Here is an 18,619-nt window from a genome sequence, read left to right on the forward strand (position 1 = left end):
CTTCACACCTCCTTCACCTTTTCCTTCTCTTCACAAGATTAAAAATGTGAATATAAATTTCATATTAATAAAGCAATTGTTATTAAAACTTTTGTATATCAATTACCTAATTTTAGTTTTGTTGTTTAGATTCAATTAAGTGCATGAAAAAAAATGAATGCCAAAAGACTTACTTTCACCATGAAAATTTATAGATGATGATTTATCAATATTTAATAATTGAAAATATTGTTAAAAAAATGTAATAATTGTTATTATTGGATGCCTAAGATTTAATGGTTTTGATCACATCAAAAGAATTTGTGATGGTTAAGGTGTGGATTTTACATAAAAATTAAATTTAATGAACTTGGTCACCAATATAAATATTTTTTATGAGAAAATCATGCATGAATTTTATTACTTTAATACATTCAATGTACAAATAATTACCACTCTTACATTTTTTTATCAAAATAATCTTTTTCTCTTTATTTAATAAAAATCTCTTTTCAAGTATAATATTAAAAAAACTTTAAAATTATTTAAAAATTTTAAATAAATTGTTATTTTTTTATAACATTCAATAAAATTTTTATATTTTTATTTTTTTATTAATAAATTCTTATAATTAATTATTTATGTCACGTAATGCCAACATATTTTATTAAATAAAAATATGTCATATTGAACGGAAATGTGAACAAATGACATGATTATATGTCGTTTTCACTTTTCACGTCAACATCATACTAAAATCACATAAGTATAAAATTTTAATAAATAATAATTAATTAATTATTAATTATAAAGACTAATCTAATCCAAAATAAACTATTAATTCGAATGAAATCAATGGCATTACCATTGCCTTTCCCTCTCAACAACCTTCCTTCATAGATTATTTACTAAGAATTTGCAGTCCAAATCTTCTAACTTTTAAGTGTCAAAGTTGTTCGCTATATTTTTACACTATTACTGAATTATAAAGTAGTACCACTTCACAGTCTTTAAAATAAATATTTATTTAATTAGAACTCTCGATTTTTAAATTTATTTATTAACAAGGTTTACTAATAATTTATAAAATTTATATCTGACATTATATCAAATAGAAATCTTAATTTAATTCCTTAAAAAAATTTTAGCTCTAAAAATATTCCATGTACAATTAGCCACTTTGGTCTTAATAAAATGCCTTCTATAGTTATTTAATAATATATTTTTGGCAATAGGAGATTAGGAAACTGTAGAATTCCTAGAAGGAGTTGGTTTAGCTGAAGACAGTAAACTATATAAAGGGCGAACACGACCTGATTTCTTCACCAAGCCAAAAAACCAAAGGGAAATCAAACAATATTCCTCTGCAGTAACCTAAAGCTCTTGGTCGTTAATTGTTGAAGAATTATCGACCTACCCTAACCCAAGGTACCCCAACTTTCTCTCTTTTTCTTTTTCTTTGCTTTCTTTTACTGCATAAGATCATGCTGGAGCTGTTCTTGTTTTGAATCAGTTTCTAGTGTTTTCGGCTTTAGATCGATATTCTTGCTTTAATTCGGATTAAATGGTTTTTTTTTTTGTTCTTACTCCAGCACAAGTTTACCCATTAATTTAATCCTATTAAGAATAATTATTTTAACTTTCTATTTTTTTTTCGTAGAGGCAGGAGAACAAAGAACATGCATTCTATCAAAATCCAACATGATGATTCTACTAAAGACCTTATTAGTCAATTGCCTGATGAACTTGTTCATCATATTCTATCTTTTCTACCGACGAAGGATGTAGTAAGCACTTCTGCATTATCCACAAGATGGCGATACTTATGGACTTCGTTTAGTATTGTTAATTTTGAATTCTACGCATGGAAAGAGAAGCAGCAAGAACGTCCTAGTTTCTTGAATAAAGTTCAGAGAGAGCTTCTCATTCCTGACACTGCACGTATAAGAAAATTTCATCTACACTCCGATTGTGCCATTCGTTTTTCTCAAATACTAACTGTAATGTCCATGGTATCTAAAGTAGTTAACCACCAAGTTGAAGACCTTGACCTGTCTATTCCACATCATTTGGAACCCAATTTGTTTTCCTTTCCTCATGGCCTTTTTACTTCCGAGTTATTGATTTCTTTGAAGTTACATATGACCCAAGTTTCCTTAAATAATTTCCCAACCTCCATATGCTTGCCAAGGCTTAAGACCTTATATCTGGACTACATTAGATTCCAGGATGAGCATTCTGCTCAGTTACTTCTTTCTTCCTGTCCTGCTCTTAAAGAGTTATATCTAGATAACTGTGATTGGAGCCAAAAGACGGACATCACGATTTCCATTCCCACCCTACTGGCATTATCTATTATTTTCTTCGACGATAATCCTCCAGATATTTCAATAAAGATTTGTACCCCAAATCTTTTAAAGCTTTGCTACACAAGTTCTTTGCAAGTTGAACTTATACCTAGTGACCTATCTTCTGTGATTCGTGCTGAAGTTGATGTTTTCGGTTGGTTGACTTATGACCAACGACTTCGAGTTCAGGCTGCTCATCGCACGCTTAAATTATTACAAGGAATATATGGGGTCAAATTTCTTGAACTATCATATGATACACTTCAGGTATACCTATATATCAATAACCATCTTTTTACTTAATATTGCAAACTATTCATTCATGTCTGATAACAAAACTCTTCTATTTTCTGTCAGGCCATCTCATTTGCAGGAAATTTCCAAGCTAATCATCTTCCTACATTTTACAACTTGACCGATTTGATTGTAAATTTCAACCTTTCTAATCGTGATGGAGCTGCACTGATGCATGTTCTTCAAAAGTCACCAAATCTACAATCTCTACATTTTTCCCAAGGATTTGATGAGGAAGATCAGGAGAATGTGGTACCGGTTAAAGATAACTCGAGAATGCTAAAGTTTTGGAGTGGTTTTCAGTCCATTGCTCAGAAGATCTATCAGAAGACCTGGGAAAGAATGAAGGGATAAAATGTGAGTTAAGGCAGCTGTTCAGCTCATATTGTGTGTATGTGTTCATGTAGAAGTAGTGCTGTGTTATAAGCTTTGCTTTAAGGGGTTATGTAATTCAAAGTTTCATTTAAACATGTAATTATGATTTGTAAGGTAAAGATTAAACAGAGTTTGTTTCTGTTTTTTCTTGCTTTTAAAATTAACTTCTATGTTATGATTGAGCTTTTGACAGTTGACCACTTGGTTTATCAATAACTTGATTATTTAAGTTAAAAGAGATAAAAAAAAAAAAAAAAAACCCCAGTCCTTAGCTTAAATTGTCCTTAAGAGCCTCGGGTTTTGACAAGAGCTGATGAAGACAATGCTTGTGCTTAATCAATACAAATCTGTGCAGTCGAGGCTTAGCTGGCATTTTAGATATATCTAATTAGTATTTTGACAGAACACTTTTAGTTCTGTTTTTTGGTACATTAAAGAACACTTTACAGTCATCTGATATATGACAAAACATTGAAGGTTTTAACCAACTCAACCTCCTTGGTTTCTCAAGTTCAGGGTATAAAACGTCAACTTATTATGGTTTATGGTTTCATTTACTATCTTATGAATAACTTATGTTTCCATAAAATATTAAGCTGTTAATTTTATTTAATAAAATTATTAAAAAAATTACTTTTAAATATGAACAAATAAATTAAAATATTTTAATAATTTCAGTAGACAAAATCAATAGTTTAACTTGCGTGAGAATAAAAGTTATCCACCAAAATATTAATTGAGAAAAAAAATTATGAATTTATAAATAAAATATATATCTATGTAAGTCATGTAAATCTAACATGGAGTTTTAGTCAGAAATGTTAAATTATGAATTTATTTGGTTTAATCAGCAAAGGGTCCTCTTGGCTTGGGTGGTGCAAAGGAAAATGGCCCCGTTATAGTCTTTGGTATGTTTTTTGTCTGCTAATGATATTGATTTTCGCCTCTGGTTCTTCAACATTCCTTTGTTTGCTTAAGAATTCTTGATACTGAGCAAAAACAAACAGAAGACCATGTAAACTTGCTCAGGCATTGATCAAAGCAACATAGCTTGGCTGGATAACAATGCCTGACCAAACAAAAGTTTTAAGCATAAGCCTTCCCTTTTAACAACTTTTGCCCTTAATTACCAAACAAACAAAAAAAATTTACTAAAGATCACATGGTAAAAAGAATTGTCATAACAAAACTATCCCTTTAACATCCTTTTCTCTATGCAAATTTACACTCTTCTTAACAGGAAAAAAAAAAGGCAGCTCATGAGGCACAAGCAGCAAAATTGCACCACCTCAAAGATATTACAGCACTGAGTTTTAGCTTCTCTCCCAATGCTATAAGCCAATCTGATGACTAAATGTCTTCAGCTCTGAAGGAGATAAGAGGCATTTTTATGGCTCAGGCTGTAATTCATCACTGCATCAAATCTTTCCACTGTATGTTAGAAAACTTTGATGTATAAAGCATATAACTAACTCTGGTTTCTGTGACTGGAGAGTTGCTTGATTCTACTCAGGAATAAAAAATTGACTACTTATTGATCTCAAAAGATTAGACGGGAACCGTGAAACAAAAGAATGGCTTTGGCTGTTTACCCTCGTGTACCAAAATTTTTCACTCGAGAAGAATTTACTGGAAACTGAATTCCACCGGCTGATGATATAAAGAGAAATATGTATCATCTGTTAATCCGATTAGTCATCAGGATCCCATTCTTCATCATTATCAATCTGTGAAGTTAAGCTACTTGTGACATCAGCACCGTCGGATTCTAGCTGGTCAACCACATCATTGTCATCTTCTGCTGATTCAGTGTCATCATATTTAACCCCTTCAGCCCCAGCTGACTGCATCCATTTGGGGCACTCCTCTTCACCTCCATACAAGAATCTGCCATCTTTGTCTGTTGTTTGTTTTGTGATTTCAACAGATGAAATTCTACAAGAGCATTCAGGAAGCGGGTGTGATAGAAATGAGGTTGGCTTTGCCAACAGCGATTGCCTGATGAGGCCATCTTCACTCAAACTTCTGTTGAGATGCTCCTTAGCTGATAGTGTCCAATTACGCTTGGGATGGTACATATCATCACGGGTACTGCTGAAAAGTGCAGCAATAATTTTCCTGTTTGACAAAATAAAATAGATGGTGTTAGACATAAATATAAAGAGAGTAATTTTATTCACAGAAAGCTTGCATCTGTTGGCAGGCCAACCACCCGAAATAAAACTGAAACAGGAAGTTGATTCTAAAGTGAGGCCATTTACAAGTTGAATGGCACTTACAAAAAAAAAAGGCAGCATTTTCAGACTTTTACAGGAAAACAGTCTCGAAAGTATTATATCAATTAATTGTCAGAAGTTTTACATCCCTCCATACACACATTTCAGGAGGTAAGTATAAGAAGGTTGATATGAAGGCGGTAAGTGGATCTTTCAAATTGCAAAGATGTATAGTGTAATTTGGTTATAACTTAGGAGGGCTTTTTCATTTTCTTTATAAACCGTAAAATGGACAAATTTAGTTTCAATGGTGAATTGAAATACTGTTTTAACCATATCAAAATTCATGAATTTAGCTTTCTGCATATCATACCTGTCTGGTCGATATGACCTAGAAGAAGCCCTCTCATACAACCTCTGTCCTATAACCAAGCCTGAGAAATCTGGCCATCCACTACCATCATTGTTAAAACCAGGAAAGAATGCATCCGCTTCCACAGAGACTATATAATCAAGAGCATCCCAAAGTAACCTGTGAGCTTTCATCCTGAGATCCATAGGTGAAGGGCCTGGTTCTTTGTCACTTTCAGTAATCCAACCATACCAGCCTTCTTTTTCATGTTGATATATGGGCCTATCAGGAGGTGGAGGAAGGGGCCGTGGCCGTGGACCAGCCCTGTTCCACTCTTCTTTAAGTTGTTCCTCACTTTTTGGATGAGGTAGTCGAAAAGTATCTGGAGGAAGAGGTGCTTCAGGACCAATCAATTCCAACAACTCCGTCTTGCTGCACAACGAAGTGAGATCCACTAGGTTTGCAAACATAGCACGTAGGGGGATCAGAAGACGTTGACCGCCAAAAGTTTCAGAGCCTGCCAGGTATATAATTGTTTTAGAAGTATAGCCCATTGCCCGAAGGAGAAGTCCAACCTGCAAAAATTCAGGAATAAACATATATAAGTGAAGCGCAACTCCAATACTGTTGTCAGTAAAACATCCTTATGTCTTCTTGATGGAGAACTACCAAAGGCCCTCATTAGGCCCTATTTTTAATAGGGGTACATTGGAATTTCCAATTCACATTATGGTATTATCTTATGAATTTTAACCATAACTACTTTAGTTTCGTAATCTTATAGAGGCTCTGGATCATTGGAATCAACTCAGATTCTGTGTCTCCAAGTTGTTCTTTATTCCCCCCTCTGCCCTCTCGTTTCCTCCCCCTATTTCCCATCTCTTTCCGTTTTCTTTTTGTCTACATTCTATTTCTCCCCCTTTTTTTGCATTACTTTTAATATACTGAATATGTATGTGATTCCTAGACTGTTGCAACATGTGCATATAAAGCATAAAGTAGCACATTATTATTTAAATTACAAGCAATTAGCATTTTTCCTTTTAGAATCCATTTCCCTCATTATGAGCATTGCATAGCTTAGATTGACTAATCAGATCCTGGTAAGATAGCTTTCTTAAGAGACCGCTCCGCTACTCACCATTCTTCCCAAACAAATTAGAATTCAGAAACAATAACAGTATGCTTGCAAATCCACCCTTTATCGTAGTCCACTCCCATAATGAGAGGTTGGTGAAATTTTAAAACTCAACAATTAGGATATATAAACTTTGATATATAAATTTCAACCAGCACAACTTGCAACAAGGAAATTGTTGGGACTACAAAGGAATTATACACAAATAAACAAATAGAAAGCATAAGAAAACTTGCAAAAACATTATCACCCCCTGCTCTGCAATGGTGAATTTTGTTTGTAACATACCTCTTCAGGCATGAGAGGACATGAACCATTTTCTCTACGCAAGTGTGAGTCCACGCTTAGTTCTTCATTAATGATCCCTTGCTTGATCATCTGATCCCTTCGGTATTGTATAAGTTCTGTATGAACATCCTACAAGAAGCACCAAATTCCAACATAGAGTATAGAAAATCACATAGAACTGGACGAACATGTAGATCGAATTCCATTTTTCTTTTTTTTTTTTGTTTATTTTACAAATTCTTCAAAAGAATGAAAGAATGTTAAATGTTGAATTTGTTATAGACTAGAGAAAATAAATGAAAGGGGGGATAAAGAAAATATGCAACTTATGCTAGATGAATGATACAAGAGGCAAAAGGCATAAACAGCTTACCTGGAAAAGTTCAGCACAGCCATGATATGCCAAGGTGTCCCTTACAAGACCAGGATGATATGCTAGGAAAGGTTGTCCCCAGGCTTGTAGCCTGCAGGAAGATTAGAAAGCTCAGATTCATCAAATGTGGGCATATAACAGTTGTGTACGTATAGTTGCAGACACATTAACAAAAAATAAGAAGCATAGGGAATTGAATAAATCTTGATTGAGCAATGGATTACTTCTATATATTATACACTCACGCTCCATTGAGTTAAACTGTAGCAGAAAGTCAAATGGAAATTATACCTCTCCACCATCCGGCGGCCAAGGATCTGAATTTCAGGACGAAACTGGAGTGCATGGAAACCAACCCTACATCTAAGCCTCTGAAACTCGGACATACTAGGTGGAAGAATCGACTGAAAGGTGTATGGTTACTGCTTTAATATTAATCTTATAGTTTTTCATTGATTGAGAAAGTATGCAAATCACAAGAAACAGTAAATACTTTTCAATAAATGAATATATAACACATAAAAATCATACATGCTTGACCTCCATGCCAAATATGGGCAACAACCTTATATAACAACAGATGAAAACTGATATGAGTGCTAACTAATAACCTTGAATGCTAGAATAAATTAGACTAGAGAGCTAGAAAATCACTGTAACCCAGAAGCAACGAAATTCCCACCAAGCTGAGCAGACAGAGAACTTAATTATGATGAGAAAAATCCTGACAAGAGTGGTCAAATTAATCCAACACTGATTCAGACAACAGACAGAAACAGATACATCAGATTCACCGACGAGGTGTGGCATATTTCATCTTGCCTAACATGGAAAAACCGTCATGCTTTGTATAATATAAATTCAGGAATTTTTCCATACTAGAGACAGAGATGCAATCATTACTAAGACTCATAAGTACGAAAATCAAACAAACATAAAAATGATTATCAGACTGTCCATTAAAACTATTTTGCAACAGCAAACTAAGGCCTGACATGGACAGGCAGAAAAATTAATCTTCCTTTCTCCTTGGAAAAAATCATCACCTGGCAACATAATATTTTTTGCAGAAGGAGGACTAAGTAACTTCATAAAAATAATGATACATCAAAGATGTTTTAATGTGCATGCACACACAAAGAACTAAATAACATTCATAATATTAGATATATGCATAAACTAACAAATAAAGGCCAATGAAGTGAGAACCGTGCCCGTTGAATTTAGAGAGAACAGATAAGTGAATCTTGGAACAATACATGCACTTTGAAAAGCAATTTCTTTAGTTGGAGAGAATACATAGAGAAATCTTGGAAAAAAGACGTCAATTTATTGAAAATTTGTTTTTATGCAGTTATGACAATATATTATGTAATTATAAGACTTTGAACTACCTGCAGGCACCCTCCATCAGTAACAATCAACCCAACAACCTTGGCTTTCTTCAAGTTTGGCAAAATTTCTTTGACATAAAAACTTGGAGAAGCAGAATTTTTGGGCTTGAAAGTAGGGAACTCATTCTTTCTTCTTGCAGCCTTTAAATACTCAGGCAGGCTTTTCACAATAATTACATCATTTTTAAGTGATGCAATGAACTGCTCCTCATCATAAAGATAGGAAAAGCTCTTGAATTTATAGCTGCATAACAATGAAAGAGGTAATAATATATCATTTATGCCCGAAACTGAATTTACAACAAAGACATTAAGAAATTATACCTGATGCCTTTTGAACGAGTACTTTCTTGTATCTCTGGAATTACAAGAGTAGCATTTAGAAGCCTGGATATGGTGACAAGATCACAGATCTAGAAATTTAACAAAAATGTTATGAACCGCCAATAAAGAATAGTAACAAAATGACTTTAATACACCTAACAGATCATACCGAAGATCTTATCTTCTCGAATCCACCAAAGATTTTTGCATAGATGAAACCATTATTATTATCATTCGGAACTGTTAAAAGAGAGATGATCAATTACTAATTAACAGAGTAAGAGAATTATTTGAAGCTAGTCAACTATCAAGCAACAAGGACAAAACCAAACAACAAGCAATGCTTTTGTTCAACTGAATAGTAAACATTAGAAAGATTGTTGTTCTGATAAAGCTTATCCAGTAAAAATCAAGAATGCTCTGACTTTTCCCTGGACAGTTCTTTTCAGATTACACATATCATTGAGATCTCAACCTTATTAACTGTTATCATAGAAATCACAAAGCAAATTTTAATCTCAACAACTCCTTAGGATTGCTTGCCCCTGTTATATACCACTTTCGTCACAAATCTAAACTTAAATAAACAAAGATAAGCCAGCAAGTACTAGGAATAATGTGCATCTCTCATCTTCATCACCAAAGTAAAACTTCTTATAACGCTCAATATGAAGTGCTACAAAGGTAAAAGTGCCACAAAGATTGTCCCATTCCCAAGTCCCAATTCATGAAATAGCAGAGTTCCACATTTCAAACAAGAAAAACATAACCTCAACACACCTCAACCATCAAGAACTGTTAAAAAGAAGAAAAAAGACAAATGATTTCCGTTGCTCGTAAAAGATATAAATATATTTATGGCCACTCAACTTCATCGGACACATTTAGCTGTCCTTCACAAACCAAAAAATGAAATTTGATTTTCAACTGATTTGGAGATAAGAATCTACAAACTTGAACTAAAGCATTACAAAAGATTGATGCTACTTCCAAGATTAACAGTGCTGTAACATTTTTGAAATTGCAGAAATCATCCATCTTTCAGCTTCTTCTATTGATCGCCAAGTGTTATTCAGATACCATGTTGGGGCGATATGATAATTAAGAAAGCAGAAAACATGATCCAATTTAACTGAAGAAAAAAAAGGTGCAACCTACACAACAAGATAAATCTATTTCATTTTAAACCCATATCCATCCAACAAACCTACTTAGTGAAATACATGTGCACATTTAGTTAAATTTTGGCAGTATAAAAGCATAATACATAATTAGGTAGTTTAAGCAAAGCCCTTTACCAGGATAGCTGTTTCTTGGGTTTGCATATGGCTGCAAAGACTCCAAAGACCTCACAGCACCCCATAGCCTCTTATTTCTGCCAACCTTTAACATACAAGAAGAAAACAAAGATCATCAAATCAACACATGATACATTCAAACGCATAAAGATAAAAAATTTGTAATCCGAATCTGAAAAACTTACCGGTGATCCAATATTAGGAAAATCATGGCTTAAAGCATCTTTGGCGCTATACTGGACTAAATTCATACTTGAAAACTTTGTCATTGAGAGATGAGCCACCAATGATCCCAAAGATAAAGTCAACACAAATAATGCAACCCATTTTATCTTAGATTTGAATACCATCTTAGCTCATCAAAAAATATTACCTTTTGGATGTTGAATTTAACACCCAATCCCTACACTCCAAAAATAATATAATATATATAAAAATCAAAATCCCCAAAAAAATCACAATGAAACAAATCAAAGTAAAATAAAATAAAAGACTCTTCCTTTGTTACCTGGAAAGTAATATAAGCTCCCAGTGAAGAGAACCCAGTTTTAAAAATCCACTTCGGAACATAAAAGAACCCAGATTCGAATACAAGATTTAAACCTTTTGCCTTTTCCCTTGATTTCTTTGGCTGGCAAACAGGGAATTGGGAAGTACGTAGAGTTCAAATCTGGTTAGGAAGCAAAGGATTTAAGACAAAATTGTAGATACCCATATTAAGATTGATGATAGATTTGTCTCTTTGGAAAAGGATAATTAAAAGCAAAACCAAATAAAAAAAAAACTTCTTGTGAAGTTTTCTAGGAAAATGAAAAAAGAAACTAAGCAACAAAAGGAAAAAGGGTTAAAGATTGGTAATTGGTATATATATTGTATATGGAAGCTTAAATCTGAATCAAGGGTTTTGGTTAAAGTTTATGGTTTTTGTTTCTATTCTCGTTTTTTCATATTTTTGTGTGCAAGCGAAGTTTGAACAGAACAGAACAGAACAGAACTGATACAAGTGAACTTTGGTATTTTTTTTACTTAAAAAGTACCAACCAAAATCTAAGCTAGAAGACTATCTTTCTTTTTATTTTTTTGTCCTTTTGTTATGATTTTGTTTTTAATTTTTTTTAATAAATTCATTTTTATTGGGAAAAAGTTTGATTTCAGGTTATTTGCCTTATCAGGTTTTTAAGGAAGAGATTATCTGATTAATATAAGATTAGATAAAACTATTGCTAGTATTTTCATAGTACTCATATTCCTTGTTTATTAAAACTCCAAAGCAACTCATATTTCTTAAATTCTTTACTTGAAAGATAATCTTAATATTAATTGATAAGGGATAAGTAGCTTAAAAATATATATACTTTGCTAAAGTTTTAATATTCTTTAATATATAGTTATTTAATTCAGATAAGATTTTGTATGTTTACATACAAGCTCAAATGTTAATATAAAGATGAAAAATGAACTACCCAAAGCAGTTTATACTATCTTTTTTCTATTGTTTAAATAAAAAAATGGGTGAGCCAAAACTTGAGATCTAAGCAACACTTTCAATGCCAACTGCCAAGGAAAACCTACACCAAAGTTTACAACTACACATTATATATTGCAATTTCTTAGTGGCATATAAATTATTTAATTAGAATAGGGTTTAGAATTGATAAGGAAAAAAAATGGGTTTAAAATGTTAAGGCCAGTGAAATGAATAGAAATGAGAAGTACAATATAAATAATCTAATACATATAGTCAATGAGATCTTATGTTAATAGTAGGGACAAAACTTTGAGACTGGATATATGAATTTTGTTTAGTTATATGTTAATTCGTTTATTAATTTTTTATATGAAATATAATGTTTTATTGTAATTATAAATTTTACATGTATTTATATAATTTCATAAAAAAATTAATTATTTAATTACAGTGCCATTATTTTTTTTTATTCTTGAATTAATTTGTCCCATTCAACACAAGTAAAATCTTAAAAACTTTTTTCTCATTGATGATATTTTATTTAATTAAAAAATAGAAGAAGAAGAAGAAGAAATACATTCAAATTGAGAAGCTTGATACAAGAAAGGGATGAAACGAAGCACCAAAAAGAAGTCATTTACATGAACTCCATAGAAGGAGTTAACCTAACCCTCACGACGCTTCTACGTTTCCATAGCTCATACAAGGACATATGAAAGGCATCAAAATCAAGTGGAGGAACATTCCATTGGAAATGTTTACGTACTTTGACTGCATTGCTTTGCAACATCGAGTACTCTTCGTTGCTTATCCCTTGAAGGATTTTCTTCAACACCGGGATATCGATGTGGTGAACAACAACTGCGAAGCTTTTCCAGTTTAGTATGTCTGTGAATGGAAGGTCGTAGTGGTTGGCTAGAATTATAGGAACGCAGCCGTAGAAGAGGGCGTCCGCGACGCGGGCTGTGTTTACTTCGAAGCCCTTGACATGGATGCAGAACTTGCTGCCCAGGAGTTGCTCGGAGTAGGGTGTTCGGAGGCGTCCGAAGTGCGCAAATATCTCTGTGTCATTGGCCCAGACTTTGAGAAGAGCTATACGTACCGGAGAGTTCACTGCTCCGGCGAAGAATGCAAGCCTCTTCCTGTGTAATTTCATTGTGCTATGTTAAAAGTTTCAAAGTATAGTGTAATTCCCAGTTCTATAAATGTAATCTGCTTACCTTTCCGATGTAAGAAGGTTGGGAGGATCGCCTTGCCTAGGCCACACTTGAGGCATAGATGCATCCTTGTGAGGGAGGTAAGAGCTTGGAAAATAGGTTGAAGAGCAAACAAGTTGAATGACGTTGAGCCTTGCTACAAATGCCTTATCGAAGGCAATCTTCCCAATGGAATGGCAAGCAACGTAGAAATGATCAGCTCCCCCGGTTCTGTTCCAATAAGGATACTTGTAGGTGATATTGGAGATATAACTCTTGACAAAATCAGGGATTCCATGAACATCGATTCTTGGGTCAGTTCTCATTGGCGAAATCGAGAAAGGCATGTAGAAAAGATCTGCCTCATTAGGATCCTTGGTGATGAAATGGGATTTCATCAAAGCTTTCTTGAACATGAGTTCACTAGCATAGTTTCCTTTGGAATCAGAATCCGGAGGCAAGAGCACATTTGCAAAGGGATCATCCTTGCTATGAGGATACACATAGATCTTCAAGCTTTTGTTCATTTGCTTGTAGTCTTCTAGGAAGAGATCACCGTCATGGTATACTTCTTGGTTATTTGTGTAATTCCCTGAAAATTTTTCATTGCATGAACGCTCCATATAAAACTATTATCCTTTTTTTATTAATTAAAAGTGCAAAATAATCCATACCATTATTTAAGCCGAAGAGATTTCCTAGAAACCATTGATTGGCCCTTGCCAAACGAGCCATTCTTGAAGGATCAGCAAACAAGTCATCGTTGTCATTATTTTCAAATGGAATTGTTGGGATGGTTTGATCGATTAAGGAAGAAACGGAGGCTGTTCCAGGCAAAGTCTCGAGGTAAAGAGTGGTTTGTGCATGGTTATTGGTGACATCCCCAGTCGTGGCAACGTAAATGAAGATTAGAAGAAGGGTTGTAAGAGCTAAACTGATAGGTAAAAAATAGAAAAACCCTTTGAAAGGTGCAGGGAAACGGTGCTGAGATACTTGGTAGAGGAAAGAAGATGATTTCCCCATTAAGAAAAGGAAAAAAAAAAGGTAGAAACAGAGGAATTTACCCTAATGAATAATTTTGAATGAACGATTTATATAGTTTAGTTGATAATGTAAGGTACATTGATAGACAGCTACATCCATTAAATATAATCAAGATCAATAAGATAGTGAACTATTAAAAGAAAAAATGTGTACAACAGGGGCTGCTTTCAGCATATAGTTTTCCTTAATTTATGAAAATTGGACTGCCTTAAAAATAAAAACATGTTGCAGTGTTAGCTTTTCCTTCATTTTCCTTTCTCAAATTAAACAATTTATTATAAAGATATTTTATTCTTCTCCTAGCCATATTTAATGCATGCCATCCCCATCACTAGTTTTAAACTATTTTACATATTTAATCCATGACTTTTTTCATATTTATATGTAAAGAGGGCGTCGAATATTCATTCAATAATCAATTAATTTATTATTATTATAAATACATTATACCAATCTAATTTCGCTTGTAAAATGTAAAAACTCTTCTAAATGGTATGCATAGGATAACTTTTTTTAAAAAAAAAGCTAAATTCTAGTGATATTTGGTTCAATAACATTTTAAGATTGATGTCATGGTTTGAATATTATTATGATGATGATTATTATTATTATGATTATTATTATTTTGAAATCTAATTTATGTTTGCAACAATTCTTACCTTGAGTCAAGAACAGCAATTTCTGATTTTATGTTCATAAAAGAGACAAAAAGAAAGGAGGGTACAGCAAATTTGGTCTGCTTAGAACCCAACCCGAATGACAAATGTGTGGCCACCGAATCGGTGTTGGCCACCAGCATCAAGTCGTTGTCTCCAATAAAGCACATGCGATGGCCATTTCCCACATCCCATCCAGGTCCAACCAGTCCTATACCTTCCCAATTCAATAGCTTTTCATGTCATTATTATTTATGTCAAATACATCTTATTCAAACAATTATGGAAACAAATTATACAAACATAATTGTTCTTATATTAGTAAAGTACTCTTTTTGTTTAAAATTAATTGTTTGTTCATGTTCAAATTCTTTGATATTTTACATGGAAATTCATGACAAATTAATATCTAGAAATGAAAGAATCTCTATTACTAGGAAGGGGGGACCTCAAATTTAATGCTGCTTGATTGATTCACATTTGATCATAGTGTTATAAATGACATGGAACAGCAAATATTAAATGAGAGTTCCAAAGGGGACCATGAGTACGAGCCATGACTGCACCTCACATTTCTCATCTGCTCAAAGAGAGACCAGTTCCTATTATTTTTACCAATGTACTATGTTTAAACTCTTCAATTCAGGGTCCAGTTCTGACCCTTTTCCTTTCCTTCTCTTTAAATGTGACATAAATGACAAGGGTCCAGACTCTTTACCACAAGAATTGATTGGGTTTGTTATTTACTTTTTACTTGAAAAGATTGGCCATTCCTTATATTTGAAAGAGGAGAAATTTGATAAGTTTAGTATTGAATCAAATGCTTTAGTACGATTCATCGTTATTAAAGTAATACAATACGTGCTTGAAGATGTTTATTTTATTTTTTTAAGGAGAGTAAATTACCTTATTAAATAATTAATTTTGATAAATATATAGTAATAATAATGTTATTAAGAAATAACCATTATATATATCATTGACAGGCTGGGAAATTCATGAAAGGCTAAAGGAAAGCTGCTCACAATTTGCATAAAATTTTCCCTCACAATGGGTTACTTATGAAAGTATGAAGATTTGCAATATGAGCATGCAATGCATTTTAATGATAACCTGAAAGTATTTGCAATATTTCTCTGCTTTTGAAGATCTAAGGTTGTAAACTTAAATAGCCTCTTGTCCAAGATGAATCAAGATTGTAGCTCTATTAATTGACACACACCAAAGATTTCAGCTGCATATATTGAAAATATGTAGATTTTCTTCTCATGTGTACAAAAATGGGATAAAAATGCAATATATGAGGAAATTAAAGCTATAGCTTTATGGAGTGCAGATGAACAATAATGGTCCATCTCTCATGTCATGATAGACCAGAAAAACAAACCAAAAGTGGGAAACTTGGGAAAAAAGAAAAATTCCTGAAGCCTTTGGAACCCACCAGAGATTTACTTTGAGTCTTTATATGTATTCCCTGGAAGCACTGAGCCGAACCCTCACAGAACTTCTCCTAAGCCACAGCTCATACATAGCCATGTAAAATGCATCATAATCAACTGGTGGAACATTCCATTTGAAATGTTTCCTCACCTTCAGTACATTGCTTTGCAGCCATGAGTATTCTTCCAAGCTTATTCCTTGAAGGATTTTTTTCAACACTGGGATATCCATGTAGTGCACAACAACTGAGAAACTCTTCCAGTTGAGAATATCAGCAAATGGGAGATCATAGTGGTTAGCAAGGATCACTGGAACACAACCATAATGCAATGCATCTGTTATTCTAGCTGTGTTAACTTCAAAGCCTTTGACATGGAGGCAGAACTTGCTTCTGAGTTGCTGCTCCCCATCATCTGTTTCAAGTCGTCCCAAATGAGCAAATACTTCAGTATCATTTCTCCAGTGTTTTAAAAGAGCTGCTCGTACCGGGGAGTTAACTTGTCCAGCAAAGAAAGCTAGTTGGTTCCTGCAAGCAATTTCATTTTGTTTACTTGAGAGATGATTCATCAGAACAAGATTACCAGTGTACATTTTATAGTTAAAAATGGTAAAAAAGTTCACCTTTTCAATGAAACAAGATTTTTTGGATCTTGTTCTTTAGGCCAAATTTGTGGCATAGAAACATCTTTGTGAGGAAAGTACCCTGCTACAAAATATGTTGAAGAGCAAACAACTTGAATCGAGTTTTCTTTGGCTTCAACTGCTTTGTCCATGGCTATTCTGCCAATGGAATGACAAGCAACATAGAAATGATCAGCCCCTCCAGTTCGATTCCAGTAGGGGTATTTATGACTGATATTGGAGATGTAATCCTTGATGAAATCTTGCAGTCCTTCAGGGCCAATTCTAGGGTCATGGCGCATATCAGCAATTGAGAAAGGCATATAGAAAAGATCTGCCTCATTCGGATCCGTTGTTATGAAGTGGCTGTTCACAAGAGCTTTTTTGAAGTAAAGTTCACTGGCATAATGACCCTTAGGATCAAAATCCACTGGCAAGAGCACGTTTGCAAAGGGGTCATCTGGCTTATGAGGGTAAACAAATATCTTAAAGCTCTTATTCATTTCCTTGTAGTCTTCCAGAAAGATATCAGTATCATGATATATCTCTGTGTTACTCATATTGTATCCTGACCCAAAAAAACCAACAGGTTATTTCCCATATCAGCTTGTCTTTATGCAATGCTATTGTGGATTGGTTCTAAATTTGCTGATATGAGGTTACATAGATTGCCATGCCTCAAGCCCTATATTACTCATTGTTATGGCTAAAATGAATATCAGCAGTCTGCTATCATATATTTCAAGGGAATTAAATTGAGGACATGCTCTATATATATGCCCATCATGGGAACAGAGTAAGTTATTAGCTTTACAGTTATTCAGCAATTCCAGCAGGTAGAGACTCTACAAATTCATTCCTGCAAATCAAACTTCAATGCAACCTTGAATTGCATTTATCAATTGCCTCTGTCTCCCTAAATTGCTTCTATCATGTCTCTATGCTTTTGCTTGGACCATCATTTTTAGCATCATTACTCGCCTATGTTGAAATTTAAGGCAAAGAAATTAGCAATCTAAAAGATCAAGTCTAGCTCAAACTGCTTTCTATCCAACAATTGTAATCTCACAAATCATTAAAAAGAGAAATATATATATATATATATAACAATATTCAAAAGCTAAACAAGGTCTAGGAGCACAAAACTCAAAATTTACATACCACTAAAAAGGCCAAACAGATCTCCTAGTCCTACGGACCATTGGTTCTGCTTTGCATAACTGGCAGTTCTTGGTAGATCAAAGAATAAATCTTCAGCAGTGTTGTCGACTGAAAATGGAATTGTCTCCTCATTGTCAGTTGAAAATGAGAATAACTGTTCAAATAAAGAAGAATTTGTTGCAGGTTCTAGGTAAGGACTGGCTTGGGGATTGGTAAAGACTCTTGAGGTAGAGTATATGTAGATGAAGATGAGAAGAAAGGTTGTAAAAGCTAAACTAATGGGTAACAAGAAGAAGAATATTTTGAAAGTGGGGGTATACTGCTGCTTGGAGACATTGTAGATTACAACAGAGGACTTTCCCATGAAGAGTTAGAAGGCAAGTTGCCTAAACAATTGAACAGATGAAGATTGTTAGTATGCCTTATATACTTTATCTTATTGATTTCAGGGTGTACTGACACATTATTACATCAACTATAAATGGTCATGAACTCAGACTGACGAAAAGAATCAAATTAAAAAATGTGGATGATGTACCATTTACAAAACTATATATCAGGCAGGGTTGTTCTCAAGGCATGTTGCAAGTGTAGCTTTATTCACCTCTAACTTGAAGCTTTCAGTCAATAGCAAGTCACTGGTTTGAAATTAAA

At 33.7% G+C, this 18,619-nt stretch overlaps 4 protein-coding genes across 4 annotated transcripts; 1 reads left to right on the forward strand and 3 right to left on the reverse strand.

Moving 5' to 3' along the window:
• The first annotated feature begins 1,658 nt into the window (after positions 1–1,658).
• Positions 1,659–2,975, forward strand: LOC110415758 (F-box/LRR-repeat protein At4g14103-like). The gene is made up of 2 exons (XM_021427461.2): positions 1,659–2,594; positions 2,685–2,975. The coding sequence occupies exons 1-2, from the start codon at positions 1,659–1,661 to the stop codon at positions 2,973–2,975; spliced, it is 1,227 nt and encodes a 408-aa protein (XP_021283136.1).
• Positions 2,976–4,046: 1,071 nt separating this feature from the next.
• On the reverse strand, positions 4,047–11,392 carry EDA30 (O-fucosyltransferase family protein). Its single transcript, XM_021427213.1, has 11 exons — positions 10,888–11,392; positions 10,565–10,782; positions 10,380–10,464; positions 9,251–9,321; positions 9,082–9,170; positions 8,758–9,001; positions 7,655–7,767; positions 7,364–7,454; positions 6,991–7,119; positions 5,586–6,139; positions 4,047–5,114 (listed from the first exon to the last, which is right to left on the reverse strand). Exons 2-11 carry the CDS (start codon positions 10,727–10,729, stop codon positions 4,688–4,690), a joined length of 1,968 nt encoding a protein of 655 aa, XP_021282888.1. The 5' UTR covers positions 10,730–10,782; positions 10,888–11,392; the 3' UTR covers positions 4,047–4,687.
• A 961-nt stretch (positions 11,393–12,353) lies between these two features.
• On the reverse strand, positions 12,354–14,104 carry LOC110415227 (putative glycosyltransferase At5g03795). The gene is made up of 3 exons (XM_021426811.1): positions 13,718–14,104; positions 13,068–13,635; positions 12,354–12,989 (listed from the first exon to the last, which is right to left on the reverse strand). Exons 1-3 carry the CDS (start codon positions 14,064–14,066, stop codon positions 12,485–12,487), a joined length of 1,422 nt encoding a protein of 473 aa, XP_021282486.1. The 5' UTR covers positions 14,067–14,104; the 3' UTR covers positions 12,354–12,484.
• Positions 14,105–15,929: 1,825 nt separating this feature from the next.
• On the reverse strand, positions 15,930–18,369 carry LOC110415115 (putative glycosyltransferase At5g25310). The gene is made up of 3 exons (XM_021426617.2): positions 17,966–18,369; positions 16,805–17,372; positions 15,930–16,709 (listed from the first exon to the last, which is right to left on the reverse strand). Exons 1-3 carry the CDS (start codon positions 18,327–18,329, stop codon positions 16,205–16,207), a joined length of 1,437 nt encoding a protein of 478 aa, XP_021282292.1. The 5' UTR covers positions 18,330–18,369; the 3' UTR covers positions 15,930–16,204.
• Between the last annotated feature and the right edge of the window lie 250 nt (positions 18,370–18,619).

This window comes from Theobroma umbraticum, unplaced genomic scaffold (assembly GCF_002168275.2).
Source record: "Theobroma umbraticum cultivar Fairchild unplaced genomic scaffold, ASM216827v3 scaffold_147.0, whole genome shotgun sequence".
NCBI classification, from domain to species: domain Eukaryota; kingdom Viridiplantae; phylum Streptophyta; class Magnoliopsida; order Malvales; family Malvaceae; genus Theobroma; species Theobroma umbraticum.